We start from the raw sequence: 15319 nt of genomic DNA, 5'->3' as shown, positions 1-15319 counted from the left end.
CTTCCTACGAAGCAATTCCATTCGGCAGGTTCCATGCAAGAACCTTTCAGTAGGACCTGTTGGACAAGTGGTCCGGATCGCATCTTCAGATGCATCGGCTGATAACCCTGTCTCCAAGGACAAGGGTGTCTCTGCTGTGGTGGCTGCAGAGTGCTCATCTTCAAGAGGGCCGCAGATTCAGCATACAGGACTGGGTCCTGGTGACCACGGATGCCAGCCTTCGAGGCTGGGGGCAGTCACACAGGGAAGAAACTTCCAAGGACTATGGTCAAGTCAGGAGACTTCCCTGCACATAAATATTCTGGAACTAAGGGCCATTTGCAATGCCCTAAGTCAGGCAAAACCCCTGCTTCAAAACCAGCCGGTACTGATCCAGTCAGACAACATCACGGCGGTCGCCCATGTAAACCGACAGGGCGGCACGAGAAGCAGGACGGCGATGGCAGAAGCCACAAGGATTCTCCGATGGGCGGAAAATCACGTGTTAGCACTGTCAGCAGTGTTCATTCCGGGAGTGGACAACTGGGAAGCAGACTTCCTCAGCAGGCACGACCTCCACCCGGGAGAGTGGGGACTTCATCCAGAAGTCTTTCAAATGATTGTAAACCGTTGGGAAAGGCCACAGGTGGACATGATGGCGTCCCGCCTAAACAAAAAGCTAGAAAAGTATTGCGCCAGGTCAAGAGACCCGCAGGCGATAGCTGTGGACGCTCTAGTGACACCGTGGGTGTACTGCTCGGTTTATGTGTTCCCTCCTCTTCCTCTCATACCAAAGGTACTGAGGATAATAAGGAGAAGAGGAGTAAGAACTATACTCATTGTTCCGGATTGGCCAAGAAGAGCTTGGTACCCGGAACTTCAAGAAATGATCTCAGAGGACCCATGGCCTCTACCGCTCAGACAGGACCTGCTGCAGCAGGGGCCCTGTCTGTTCCAAGACTTACCGCGGCTGCGTTTGACGGCATGGCGGTTGAACACCGGATCCTGAAGGAAAAGGGCATTCCGGAGGAAGTCATTCCTACGCTGATTAAAGCTAGGAAAGAAGTAACCGCAAACCATTATCACTGCATATGGCGAAAATATGTTGCGTGGTGTGAGGCCAGGAAGGCCCCAACGGAAGAATTTCAGTTGGGCCGTTTCCTGCACTTCCTACAGTCAGGGGTGACTATGGGCCTTAAATTGGGTTCCATTAAGGTCCAGATTTCGGCTCTATCGATTTTCTTCCAGAGAGAACTGGCTTCACTGCCTGAAGTTCAAACTTTTGTTAAGGTAGTGCTGCATATTCAGCCCCCTTTTGTGCCTCCAGTGGCACCTTGGGATCTCAACGTGGTGTTGGATTTCCTAAAGTCACATTGGTTTGAGCCACTTAAGACCGTGGAATTGAAATATCTCACGTGGAAAGTGGTCATGTTGTTGGCCTTGGCTTCGGCCAGGCGTGTATCAGAATTGGCGGCTTTGTCATGTAAAAGCCCTTATCTGATGTTCCATATGGATAGGGCAGAATTGAGGACTCGTCCCCAATTTCTCCCTAAGGTGGTATCAGCCTTTCATCTGAACCAACCTATCGTGGTGCCTGCGGCTACTAAAGACTTGGAGGCTTCCAAGTTGTTGGACGTAGTCAGGGCCCTGAAAATTTATGTTTCCAGGACAGCTGGAGTCAGAAAGACTGACTCCCTATTTCTCCTGTATGCGCCCAACAAGTTGGGTGCACCTGCTTCAAAGCAGACTATTGCTCGCTGGATCTGTAGTACGATTCAGCTTGCACATTCTGCGGCTGGACTGCCGTATCCTAAATCAGTGAAAGCCCATTCCACGAGGAAGGTGGGCTCTTCTTGGGCGGCTGCCCGAGGGGTCTCGGCTCTACAACTTTGCCGAGCAGCTACTTGGTCGGGGTGAAACAGATTTGCTAAATTCTACAAGTTTGACACCCTGGCTGAGGAGGACCTTGAGTTTGCCCATTCGGTGCTGCAGAGTCATCCGCACTCTCCCGCCCGTTTGGGAGCTTTGGTATAATCCCCATGGTCCTTACGGAGTCCCAGCATCCACTTAGGACGTCAAAGAAAATAAGAATTTACTCACCGGTAATTCTATTTCTCGTAGTCCGTAGTGGATGCTGGGCGCCCATCCCAAGTGCGGATTGTCTGCAATACTTGTATATAGTTATTGTTTAACTAAAGGGTTATTGTTGAGCCATCTGTTGAGAGGCTCAGTTGTTATCATACTGTTAACTGGGTATTGTATCACGAGTTATACGGTGTGATTGGTGTGGCTGGTATGAGTCTTACCCGGGATTCAAAATCCTTCCTTATTGTGTCAGCTCTTCCGGGCACGGTATCCTAACTGAAGTCTGGAGGAGGGTCATAGTGGGAGGAGCCAGTGCACACCAGTAGTCTAAAGCTTTCTTTATAGTTGTGCCCAGTCTCCTGCGGAGCCGCTATTCCCCATGGTCCTTACGGAGTCCCAGCATCCACTACGGACTACGAGAAATAGAATTACCGGTGAGTAAATTCTTATTTTACCCACTGTCTCCGGGCGCACCGCCAATTTGACACAAATCAGGGGCTCTCCCTAATATTGTCTATCATTGGTTCTAAATCTATTTGATAATCGATAGATCGGTGCGGTATTACCAACATTTTTGACATGTCTTTATTGTTAGAATGTGGACATTGGGTTTAGGATGCGGGCGGGTGGGTCAGGCTGCTGAGGAGTGAGGTTAGTGTTAGGCACTAGAGGAAGGGCTTGGTATAGGAACTTGGTTTAAGGATAGCAGAGAAGTACTTACTGGAATGCCAGAGTATCAGAGGTCTGAACCGGGAGTGACAATCATGTGACCTCAGGACCTGGATGATACCTCTGAAACGTCTGCAGCCGCCACAAGAATGTAAGTCACCTCTGGGACGCCAGAAACGATATGCTGGCATTGTAACATGTTGCCATTTTATCACTGTGTAAATGATGAATGTTGAAATGATGAATGTTGACATGGTCAACATCGTTTACAACCCAGTGCCCAATGGCACTTACATTGGGGACATCATGTATGGTCGGGGCAAGTATTTTGTTTTCTTTTTATCAGTGCAACACATTCCCGTTACTTCTAGTGATCGTTTATGCACTTGTGCCTATGTGCACGCTGATACTTGTAATTATAAAAGTGCCACCTTGCAAGAACCCCCATGTGCTGGCATTTGTAGTGTCAAAAATGTGTGCACTATGGGGGTCATTCTGACCTGATCGCTCGCTGCAGTTCTTCGCAGGGCAGCGATCAGGTCAGAATTGCTCATCTGCGCACCGGCGCATGGCTGACAGCTGACGGCTGTCATTGTCTAGCGATCGCCCCTGCCTGATTGACAGGCAGAGGCGGTCGCTGGGTAAGAGGGGCCAGCACGGCGGCATTTGGCTGCTGTTTTGTGGGCGTGGCCGGACTGTGCGGGGGGCGGTCCGCAGAGGCTGAGTGACGTCACACGCAGAGCTACTCCTGAAGTGCAAAAGCATGCTTTTGTACTTCAGCAACGGGGCAGGGACTGACATGCGGGGTAGGCTAGCCCTGTGCTGGGTGTCTCCCCAGCATGTCTGTGTTCCTGATCATAGCTGTGCTAAATTTAGCACAGCTACGATCAAGTCGGAATCACCCCCTATATTCTTACAGCACTGCCCTGGTCAGATGGGAGGTTTTTATTGTGTCCCCCCCCCCCCCCTCCCCCCCCCTTTTTAATAGTTGTTCCCTAATTTTGGCAGGTAAGATAGAGCAAACAGCATGTGCTTTCAGCTAGCTCACGAGATTTACTTTACTTTTTTTTTTCTAAATTACAAAGAGCGATGATTTGCAGTAGTAAGTAAAGTTTTCTGGCCTTTGCTAAATCACTCTAATTACAAATCGCACATTAAAGCGACAATCAGTTTGGGAAAACTGTACTTTAGTGTATCTCTTTATATGGGCATAAGTTACTTGTCTACCACTGTACTTAAAGAACAGGGTGCTACTTCTAATTGTCAATGGACAGCCTTCTTAGTTACTGGTTTAATAGACTACTTACTGCTATACCAATGTGCTATACTGAATCAGAAACTCCATCATTAAGAATAACATTGTAACAGGAAATTAAATATAATAGGAAAATGTCACTGTATTGCCACTGAAACAAAATTATACTTTCTCTTACATTATTACCATCTGATCGTATGACGGTACCAAATGACCTCCCATTTTTCTTTTTCTGATCTTAGCTAGTTTTGTTTTTTATCTGCTTTTTGTTTTTTTTTTGTAACTGAACTACAAATGTATAATTTAACAGTTTATATAATTGTTGTTTTTTGCAAGAATTCCATCTTGTTCCATTTATGTTATTTTGCAGCACTATATAGAGCGTTGGGTGGTTCCACTTTACTGGCTTAAGAATAACTCTTAAGGGGGGTACTCACGGAGCGATAATCTAAGCAATCTGACTAGATTGCTTAGATTTTAAGCATGATCGCTCCGTGTGTACCCCCTACAGCGATAGCGATGCGCAGCCCCGCGCATCGCTATCGCTGGTGGGTCGCTCATTTCACCCGCTGGGTGAAATGAGCGCCCCCGTCTCCCCCCGCACGCTCAGCACACATTGCGCTGTGCTGAGCGGTGGGAGAGATGTGTGCTGTGCGGTTCGCTCAGCACACATCTCTCCCACATCGGCCCGTGAATACGGGCCTTTAGAGGTGACATTACTCAGTAGGTGACACACCTTGGCTAAAAAAAAAAAAGCAACTCTAAACAGTTTGTTAGATAACCTGTAAGTATATTTGTGGTTGTTTACATAACATGTCCTACTTACTTTCTGTTTTTCAGGTTTAGCCTATGCCTTGCTGGCAGCTGTCCCGCCAGTATTTGGATTGTATTCATCATTTTATCCAGTGTTCCTGTACACTTTCTTTGGTACATCAAGACACATCTCAATAGGTACTATGTGCTTTCATGTAAATCTTAGATGTATGTTCACTGTAGTGGACTCCAACTATAGGGGTAAAGCAAAAATGGCAAGTAACTGTGCACCTGGGCAAAACCATACTGCACTACAGGTGGGGTAAATTTTAAATGTGCAGAACTTTAGTGAGAGGGGTGTCCAAAGTGAAATCTAAATTGCAGTCTAAAGATAAAGCCAACCAGCATTTGTGGCTACATGCAAATCAGCCAGTATTTACCCTGCATGCAAAGAGAATACATGAATTTGCACTACTTGCATTGCAACATGGTTTGTCCCAGAAACAACGTGTCTTGCTTTTTTTTTCTTTCCTCCTATCTCAGAATCGGCACCATAATGTATGTTTACATCATTAGCCTTTTGTTCATTTCCTCATTAATATTCTCCTCTATCTTTCTGCTGTAAATGTATGCATCTGTCTAGGTATATTAAAGGAGCACAATTTGCAGGGCTGCTTTCATAATGCTGTAGTGCGGAAATTTATTTAAAATGTTTTGTGAGAATGACTCAGATGGAATGAAGTGATGTGTTTTTCATATCTACCTTAGTCAACATAGCAGCGGATTGAGTAATGTACCAGGCACAACAGATTAAAACAAATGTCTTTTTTATAAGGGCAGACAATGCTCTCTAGATAAAATACAGGCATATTGGCGTGTAATGAGGCAGACCTGTGATAGCTAATCGGCAATTTCACCAGGAAAATGAGCTGGCAGCTGCTAGGGAGGAAGCCACTGATAAGAGGGACAACTTACTGTTTTAGTCACTGCTGATACAGAAAGACGCCCATTTTGGTAGGAATCTGTATAACAAGTGCAGTTAGAATAGAGTAATGATGATGTTATTAATTGGCAAGCATACCAAGAGGTGTTTTCAAAGTACTTTTTAAGTGCCACTTTAGTGGTTTATGGCATACATTTACCCCAACAACAGATTACAGTAGATAAGTGTTCTTTATTGTGGGTGGTTTCCTTCCAGTCCATATTAAAAATAAATAGTCTGGAAGTCCTCTTATCTAAGGAATAAGGAGTGTCTTGAATCCTTTGTTGAAGCACTCCTTTCCTGCTCACCACTCAGGGTTTTTCTTACTGTCTATAGAAGGTCAGTAGGTATAGAAAGACGTGCTATATCAAAGAGGTATAGTCAATAGCTTATCAGCAGACATGGTAAGTAGCCTTCATAATTGACCAGTTTTCTATAATAAAAAAAAAGGAATGGTAACATTAATGTAGGGAGTAGGGATGGCATGGCAGACAGTCTACTTTGTGAGAGAGTATGCAGAGCATATGAAAGGATAGATGGTATTAAAGAATTTTTGATGAGGCTAGTCATGTATGCCACACAGTGGGTCTTTATTCTGAGTCGTATCAGTTGGTGGTCACACATCTGTGACTGTATGCGAATGTTACTGTTATCTCCTTCCCTTCGCTCCTGTTGTGTGGCCCAATATGCAAGGACTGATGTGCCCACTTTTAGCATCTGTGTGGTTATCAGGACATCAAAACTTTCACCAGCCTTGTGGCCTATCTAACTATGGCCTCCTAGGCCTGCAGCTTTGTATCTTAGAACGCAGCTGCCTGCATTGACATGCCTGAGACACTTCCGTAATACATCCACTGGACCAGAGGCAGATTTAGACTTAATGGGGCCCTAAGCCTTAAACTGATTTGGCGTTCCTCTTCCTTAAACAATGGAGCCCAGTCAGTCAGTATATCCCCCCACCCCCGATTACAGTAGGCAAGATGGTACTGGAGGGACCTGGTGCACAGCAGAGAAGGGGTTAACTGTAGTAGTGGAGGGTCCAGTAGCACAGCAGGGATGAGTCAGTGGATAAATCTGGGTGGGTTTGAGAATAGCAGGTTCTTAGATGCAGGCTCCGGAGCCTTCAAAACGCAGTCCCAGTGGAGGTATAAAGGGAGTCCCAAACCAGAGGAAAGACTGTACAAGAAGAATGTTGCATAATCTTACTGTGAAAGTGTCTGACTTGCAGGAACTGATAAGTATATGAAAATTACCAAATTTCTCTAAATGGAGTGAATGAGCTGTCGCAATTTATATCACTCATGTACTTGTCATACAGGGACAAAATGAGTTGAGATAAACCTGGAGAAAATGTAGGGTTATTGGAAAGCTGTATAATCAGAGAGGGTTGAGGGTCGATGAATATGACGTGTTGATACAGTCCCAGATGAGAGAAAGATGTATAGGATGCAGCAAATGAGGGAACACAGTGAGGACAAGCCTGCGTATTTAATTATGGCCTGTTTTCAAGGCGTTTTCGCCAATGCCTTTTCACCTTTTGTTTTTTTTTTTTTAAGTGAAAAGACATTGGCAAAAAATGCCTCAAAATCGGCAAAAGTGACCCTAATTTTTACCGGCGTAGGTGGGAAAACATGTTTTTTGCTCCTTCTGAATTTTTCATCTAGGCGAAAAAATGGCCCTACTATTAAATAGAGCGAATCCCCATTCACCCTAAAAAAATTGCGAAAAGTGCCCTTTTGGTTTAGGCGAAAAAAACTGACCTAATAGAATACCCCCCTTTAGCTGATGCAGGGTTATTCCATAAAATGAACTGAGTGAGTTATGTGGCAATATAGTAATGTTTGAAATCAGTGTTTCCAAGGCTAACACCATATGAGGTCCTCTGCAGATCCTGAAGTCCTACTAAAGGAAATGACCTGTCGAGGACACTTTTATTTTTAGCATGTTAATATAGCCAATCCAGGAAATAAAAAAAGTGTGACCAAGTATTAAGGTATTGTTTGCCAAACGATGATAACGTTTGGTTATAGAAGTTCCAAGATACTTATCTACTACTGATGCCAGTTGAATAGGAGTGTCTGTTCTGGGGAGACCTTCCCCCCCGATGTAAGTTGTAGACCAAAACCTTTTTCTGAGGGCTCATTTGTATCCCAAAAACTGTTCATACCTATCTATTTCCTCTATATGCTTAGATGGGTACAGAAAGCATCTGCTGCTGTGTGTTTTAACATCATCAGTATGTAAAGCTACTTTGCGTTCTGCGGTCTCAACTTACAACTGATAATTTCCCAATTAGCTTGTTTTTTTGAAATGACAGGTTCTATGATTAATGCAAAAATGACTGGGGAGAGGTGACAACCTTACCATCTGCTCAATACAGCCAATATCGTGTCCACTTTCCTAGGAAGCCCACCACCCTGAACATGAACAACCATGAGATGCTTTTTCAGCATCTTAAATCAAGACTAATTAAGGGAATTATGGTTCATGGATAGAGTGATCCATTCCGAATTGTCAGGGGCTTGGTACCCTAGAATAAACTCTAATTGTTATAGGGTATAAGTGATGGGAGAAGAGGACCCATTCTATTAGCTAGTATTATAGTTAGCTTTATAACACACTGATCTGATTTTGCACAGCGGACGATCAGGTACTAATTGCGCATGCAGGCTCGTGTTGGACATCTACAAAGGGCATCACTGGTCAGCGGCGGGATGGCGCAAAAACTCAGTTCGCAAAGGTGTTCGCAAGGTGATTGACAAGAGGAAGCCATTTGTGGGTGGTAACTGACCGTTTACTGGGAGTGTTCAGAAAAACGCAGGCGTGCCCAAGCGTTTTCAGGGGGGGTGTCTGACGTCAGCTCCGGCCCCGATCAGCCTGATGTGATTGCACTGGAGGAGAAAGTACTGGGCTGCGCAGAGACTGCACACACTGAATATTAGCAGTTCGGCGTACACATAGCATCGCACACTTGCACGGCGAATATACACTCCCCCTGTAGGCAGCAACTGTCTGAACGCAGGACAGCAAAAATCGCAGCCCAGTGATCAGATCTAAGTGACCCCCAAAGTCAAGGGAAGCCATCAAATATCTTATTAAAAACAGTTGACAACCTCTTGTAGGCCAAGCCATACGTGCCTGTGGCACAAAAAAAAATGAACAGCTTTAACAGTGGCAAAAGTCTTGTCTTGCGCATTTGGCATGGATGGTTTGGGAAGAAGAGTATTTTCTAGGTATGCATAAAGCCCCTTGAATTCTAACAGAAGGTTTGCATACATTTCGAAGAAATTACAGAAATCACAAAAATCCGTTTTTTAGGGTCAAGTTACAGACCTGTTCTTCCTATTTTGTATTATGTCAATCAGAGCCCCATTTTGCCTGAGTTTTTCTTTTTCCAACAATGCTTTATCCAAATGTAACCCTGATTTAGGGTTTAAACAACACTTATACTGAGGTAGTTATAATATGGTGACTAAAATGGAGTATAAGCATATATATTATTCATATAAAAGTGAATGGATGTTGTAATACTGTATGCATGTTTTGAGGTAAATAATACAGTTCACATATATGTAATTGTATGTACATTGATGTAAATGTAGTGGTGAATACAATGAAGGCTTATTTTATGGTTTCACAGTGTATCTAAAGGGTTAATGTCCTTGTGTTCCTAACTGTCAATCACCTAGTGGGGTGATTGCCAGTGGGCGGGGCATCACCTCAGAGTGGGTCATGTGACTACTAGAGAGGGGTGGAGAGGTGCTGTGAGTGTAGCTGAGGGAGAGACTGCATATCCCTTGGTGAGAGGACATAGTTTTTTGCTGCTCCGGCCGTCGCCCGCATTAGAGCTGAGCGGTATACATTGCGGCGGACGGAGGGGGCTTAGTGTGTGTAGCCAGAACAGGGCTTCCTTACTGTAAAGGTGGTGACAGCAGCATTGAGACTCAGAACTGTTCATAGAACCCAAGATCAGCGCTAGTCAACTCACCCAGCAGTATTGGAAGGGCACATCTATGACAGGGAGACAGAGAGGGTTCCTTCCTACCTATTACCGGCACAGACTCTGACAGCCACAACAAAGAAGCCAGGACCAGCAGCAGAGGCTCCATTCTGTGTGGCTGTAAGTGTAAGGGAGGAGTCGGGGGAGCATCCTGCTGCAGCATCACTAGATCGTAGAAGTGTGAGTGTATAATCCAGCCATTTATATTACCCCTACACTAAGCACAGCAAGCCATAGGTGACTATTGTACATAGTCAATTTCATATTGGGACTAAGGACTCCAGGGCTAGGCCGCAATAATGGCTATTAAGCGGGAGGATAGTAATGGGTCACAGTAGTCAGAGTGACCTATAATTACAGTTCCATGTATGGCTTAATCATAGTGCTAAGGAGAAGGTAGAAAGCACTGGGTATATATATGTAACAGGAGGAGTGGAGTGAAACTTGAACTGTTTAACGCTTCATAAATAGTTTTAAAACTCCCCCATATATCAGCATCACATCAGTCAAAGGAGAGCCAGAGACATTGTTCCGCAGCGCTAAATAGAAAGTAACACCCTAAAGCTGCCACCTAATGTGTGTATTTATGCCCCTGAATTAGCAGAATTAGAGTCAAGGACATTAAAGGTAGCCATACTACAGTGACATTGGATGAATGTTAAAGCCTCTTAGCCACAAAGGATTAGACTATCATCCCGATTCAAGGACTAGCTTGTGGCACTGTAATACAACTGTGTTATATGTATATTCGTGAACCCGTAAGAAGGACTGACACGTAAGAGACTATTAGTTTTAAAGTTAAAGGATTTGAGCTCGCTGTGACTATGATAAGAGAAACCATCTCTTGCAGATATATTTAATATAGACTCATCCTAAGAGACAACAATAATTTGAGGCATACAGGAATCGAAAAGCTATATATGCTCTGAACTATAGAAAGCATCAGCTACTTCAAATGGACACAAGGACGCAGCATAACAAAGGTTTATCATACCAGCTTCTTAGGAGTTTAGTTTAATACTGGACAACTACAGTAACATTTTTACTGAGGAAAGGATACAGATTCCTTGGTAATCAACTGTTGATGTTACTATCTATGAGCTAAATAGATACTTTCTGTTATCTGCCAAGGAGGAACTATAAGTAACCTTATAGGAGAAAGTAATCGCTACCATAAGTAGACTGAGCCAAACATCTTTCTCTTTAACTGAAGGGAGAACTGATAGTTGATACTAAAACATAGTGTCAGACATTCTGTATTAACTGCTGTTATTTTTAGGAAGTTTATGGGCCCTTATAGTGCACTATCATATTAAGAGTACCCGGGTCACTCTAACACCTAAGGGTGTGTTGAAAAGAAAAAGGATTTGTTGTATTGCATGCAGGTACTGTGTATAGGCCTAATTGACCGGGGGTTAGCATGGATTAATGACTTAAAGGTGAATGTGTAATTGATGAAATGTTAATGTATACTTAATCCATTTGGTACTGGTCATTAAAGTGTTATACTTGCCATGTGTGTCTGGTCCGTCTGGAAGTTGATCTGAAGATCCTGGAAGAAAGAGACAGGTATATTAGATAATATATCTATGATATAAGGGAATCATCCCCTAAGGATAGAGATCAGGCTTACTCAAGCAAGCCTTAACGGTAGTTAAATACTACACATAGCTTGAGTGGAGGCACAGCTATTAGGTAACCATCCCTTAATAGAATACATAGACAGCTCTCGTTCAAGGTATTGAGGGTAGGGTTACATTTGGAGGCACCGCGTGAGATAGAAGTTACACTCAGGCCCTGTTACACCACAGGTGTCAGCTGCCATTAATTATTATTGATAAAGTCCTCACGTCCCTAAAAATAAAATACAAATATGGGAAAGAAGCAAAGGAACAGGGAGAAGGTTGGACATAAAGCCATTGCTGTATCAGTTGGGAGAGTTGAAGCCAATAGAGAATGTAAAAGTATGGACAAACAAGAGTACCATAAGGGACCAGGCTTAAAGGAAGAGGTGACATGCAAGTTTGTGGGAACTTTTGTAAATAACCTAGGTGTGAAAAATGAAAAAATATTAGATGTCCCTGTAGAGTTGGAGAAGAGAAAGAAAAAATCAAAGGACAAGAAAGTCAGACTTGATCCCCACCTAAAGGATAGTGAGGGAGGTGTTAGTGACAACCTTGCTCATACTTTGGTCGCTAACATGGATTATGGAATGAAAGGAGATAAGAATGTTCTACCACTGAAAGAGAGAGTTCCAGGGGAAGTGAAGATAGATGTAGGTATACAGAGATTAGAAACTGTGCTAAAGCAAATAGCTGAGGATTATAAGAAACATGGACAATTAGTATTAGCTCTTCCAAAAGATCAACAGAAGGACCTGCTTTCCCTGTTTCCAACTTCCATTGAGGAACCAACAAGAAGAGATAGCCCAGTGGATCTACAGACCCCGATAGAGGTGATAAGACATATAGCACTGGACAGGTCTAAACATATTTATCAGTTGTTGGAGGTTCTAGATGAAACCCGATGGAAGCTAAAAGAAGAACAGATGTTTAACACCAAAATTGATGAGCGGAACAAAGAGCTTGAAAGAGAACTTTGGTTTATACAGAGAGAGATGGAAACCATGGCATCTGATGAAAGACAAACCAGAGTGGATCAGGAGCAACAAAAGTTGATAATGTACCAGCAGCAGGAAGACAATATTCATTCTCTGGAATCAAAAATAACTGAGTTGTCTGAATTATTGGAAGTGGGTAAAGAAACTGAAAAGGAGGATCATATTTGTCTGAATGAAATGAAAGAAAGACTGTCTCAGCTAGAATCTGAGAATAAAATACTCAAGGATGCCAACTTCCTAAACAACTGTCCTGAAGACCGTATCCATGAATTTTCTATGCGACCGGATACTAAGGACATAGCATTACAGACTGAGGTAGTGGATGGTATATTGCTGAGACAATCTTCTATGAATAAAGTTGATAGTAAAGGGACACAGTATATGTCTCTTAAAATGACTGGCACAGTAATATGGTTCCATGTGAAGAAAGGCTATGGCTTCATTAAAAGGCATGACACCGGAGAAGACATATTTGTACATTGGACATCCATAACGAAGAATAACCCCCTAAAACTGTTGTACAGTGTAGGAGATGGAGAGAAAGTAGAATTTGAAGTGTTGGAAGGGGAAAAGGGTGTACATGCAGCAAATGTGACTGGCATAGGTGGAGTACCAGTGAAAGGGAGTCGATTTGCTCCAAACCGACGAGGATCATACAGTTATTGTTATCAACCACGAGAAAAAGCGGTTGATGAAGGAAGTGCATATTCAGAACAAAGGCAAGGGAGAGATCCAGCTCCATGTCATCCTTCTACAACCTTACATTACCGACCTCTCTCGAGATTCAATGGTAGAGTAAATCAGTCCCAGGATCAAGAAACGGAAAATTCAGATGCTAAAGACTTGATAACTTTAGAAGCTTCGTCAGAGAAAGAAACTAGTCTCAGTGAAAATCGTAGTGAGGTACATGATAACTTTACCCTAGCACAATCTCTTAAATCTTCCATCCGAAGTCCAGTACTAAAAGAAGTCAATAAATCAGGTGTAGAAGAGCAAGGGAAACCAGCACGATCAGAGAACACTATCCCTGGGAGGCATGAAGGCTATGTAGTTCCATCCCTCCCTATTTGGCCAACAGTTAAAATGGTTGAGATGAGGTGGCTTGCTAATGGATGTGAATGAATATATACTATTTTAGCATAGTGAGTAAGGTAGATGGTGCATTGGCACCTAAAGATGTTAAACAGTGACAATGCACCAGGGGGAGAAATGTAACCCTGATTTAGGGTTTAAACAACACTTATACTGAGGTAGTTATAATATGGTGACTAAAATGGAGTATAAGCATATATATTATTCATATAAAAGTGAATGGATGTTGTAATACTGTATGCATGTTTTGAGGTAAATAATACAGTTCACATATATGTAATTGTATGTACATTGATGTAAATGTAGTGGTGAATACAATGAAGGCTTATTTTATGGTTTCACAGTGTATCTAAAGGGTTAATGTCCTTGTGCTCCTAACTGTCAATCACCTAGTGGGGTGATTGCCAGTGGGCGGGGCATCACCTCAGAGTGGGTCATGTGACTACTAGAGAGGGGTGGAGAGGTGCTGTGAGTGTAGCTGAGGGAGAGACTGCATATCCCTTGGTGAGAGGACATAGTTTTTTGCTGCTCCGGCCGTCGCCCGCATTAGAGCTGAGCGGTATACATTGCGGCGGACGGAGGGGGCTTAGTGTGTGTAGCCAGAACAGGGCTTCCTTACTGTAAAGGTGGTGACAGCAGCATTGAGACTCAGAACTGTTCATAGAACCCAAGATCAGCGCTAGTCAACTCACCCAGCAGTATTGGAAGGGCACATCTATGACAGGGAGACAGAGAGGGTTCCTTCCTACCTATTACCGGCACAGACTCTGACAGCCACAACAAAGAAGCCAGGACCAGCAGCAGAGGCTCCATTCTGTGTGGCTGTAAGTGTAAGGGAGGAGTCGGGGGAGCATCCTGCTGCAGCATCACTAGATCGTAGAAGTGTGAGTGTATAATCCAGCCATTTATATTACCCCTACACTAAGCACAGCAAGCCATAGGTGACTATTGTACATAGTCAATTTCATATTGGGACTAAGGACTCCAGGGCTAGGCCGCAATAATGGCTATTAAGCAGGAGGATAGTAATGGGTCACAGTAGTCAGAGTGACCTATAATTACAGTTCCATGTATGGCTTAATCATAGTGCTAAGGAGAAGGTAGAAAGCACTGGGTATATATATGTAACAGGAGGAGTGGAGTGAAACTTGAACTGTTTAACGCTTCATAAATAGTTTTAAAACTCCCCCATATATCAGCATCACATCAGTCAAAGGAGAGCCAGAGACATTGTTCCGCAGCGCTAAATAGAAAGTAACACCCTAAAGCTGCCACCTAATGTGTGTATTTATGCCCCTGAATTAGCAGAATTAGAGTCAAGGACATTAAAGGTAGCCATACTACAGTGACATTGGATGAATGTTAAAGCCTCTTAGCCACAAAGGATTAGACTATCATCCCGATTCAAGGACTAGCTTGTGGCACTGTAATACAACTGTGTTATATGTATATTCGTGAACCCGTAAGAAGGACTGACACGTAAGAGACTATTAGTTTTAAAGTTAAAGGATTTGAGCTCGCTGTGACTATGATAAGAGAAACCATCTCTTGCAGATATATTTAATATAGACTCATCCTAAGAGACAACAATAATTTGAGGCATACAGGAATCGAAAAGCTATATATGCTCTGAACTATAGAAAGCATCAGCTACTTCAAATGGACACAAGGACGCAGCATAACAAAGGTTTATCATACCAGCTTCTTAGGAGTTTAGTTTAATACTGGACAACTACAGTAACATTTTTACTGAGGAAAGGATACAGATTCCTTGGTAATCAACTGTTGATGTTACTATCTATGAGCTAAATAGATACTTTCTGTTATCTGCCAAGGAGGAACTATAAGTAACCTTATAGGAGAAAGTAATCGCTACCATAAGTA

General features: G+C 43.3%; 1 protein-coding gene across 1 annotated transcript in view; it reads left to right on the top strand.

Annotated features, from left to right (window-relative positions):
• SLC26A5 (solute carrier family 26 member 5) overlaps window positions 1–15319 on the top strand; it is a 136763-nt gene that overhangs the window by 27931 nt on the left and 93513 nt on the right. Inside the window, exon 4 of the mRNA XM_063927010.1 lies at window positions 4829–4939. Within this exon, the coding sequence (XP_063783080.1) occupies window positions 4829–4939 (111 nt within the window). The remainder of the gene's footprint in view (window positions 1–4828; window positions 4940–15319) is intronic.

The sequence above is a fragment of the Pseudophryne corroboree genome, chromosome 6 (assembly GCF_028390025.1).
Source record: "Pseudophryne corroboree isolate aPseCor3 chromosome 6, aPseCor3.hap2, whole genome shotgun sequence".
Classification (NCBI taxonomy): domain Eukaryota; kingdom Metazoa; phylum Chordata; class Amphibia; order Anura; family Myobatrachidae; genus Pseudophryne; species Pseudophryne corroboree.
This window is presented reverse-complemented; position numbering and strand designations above follow the sequence as displayed.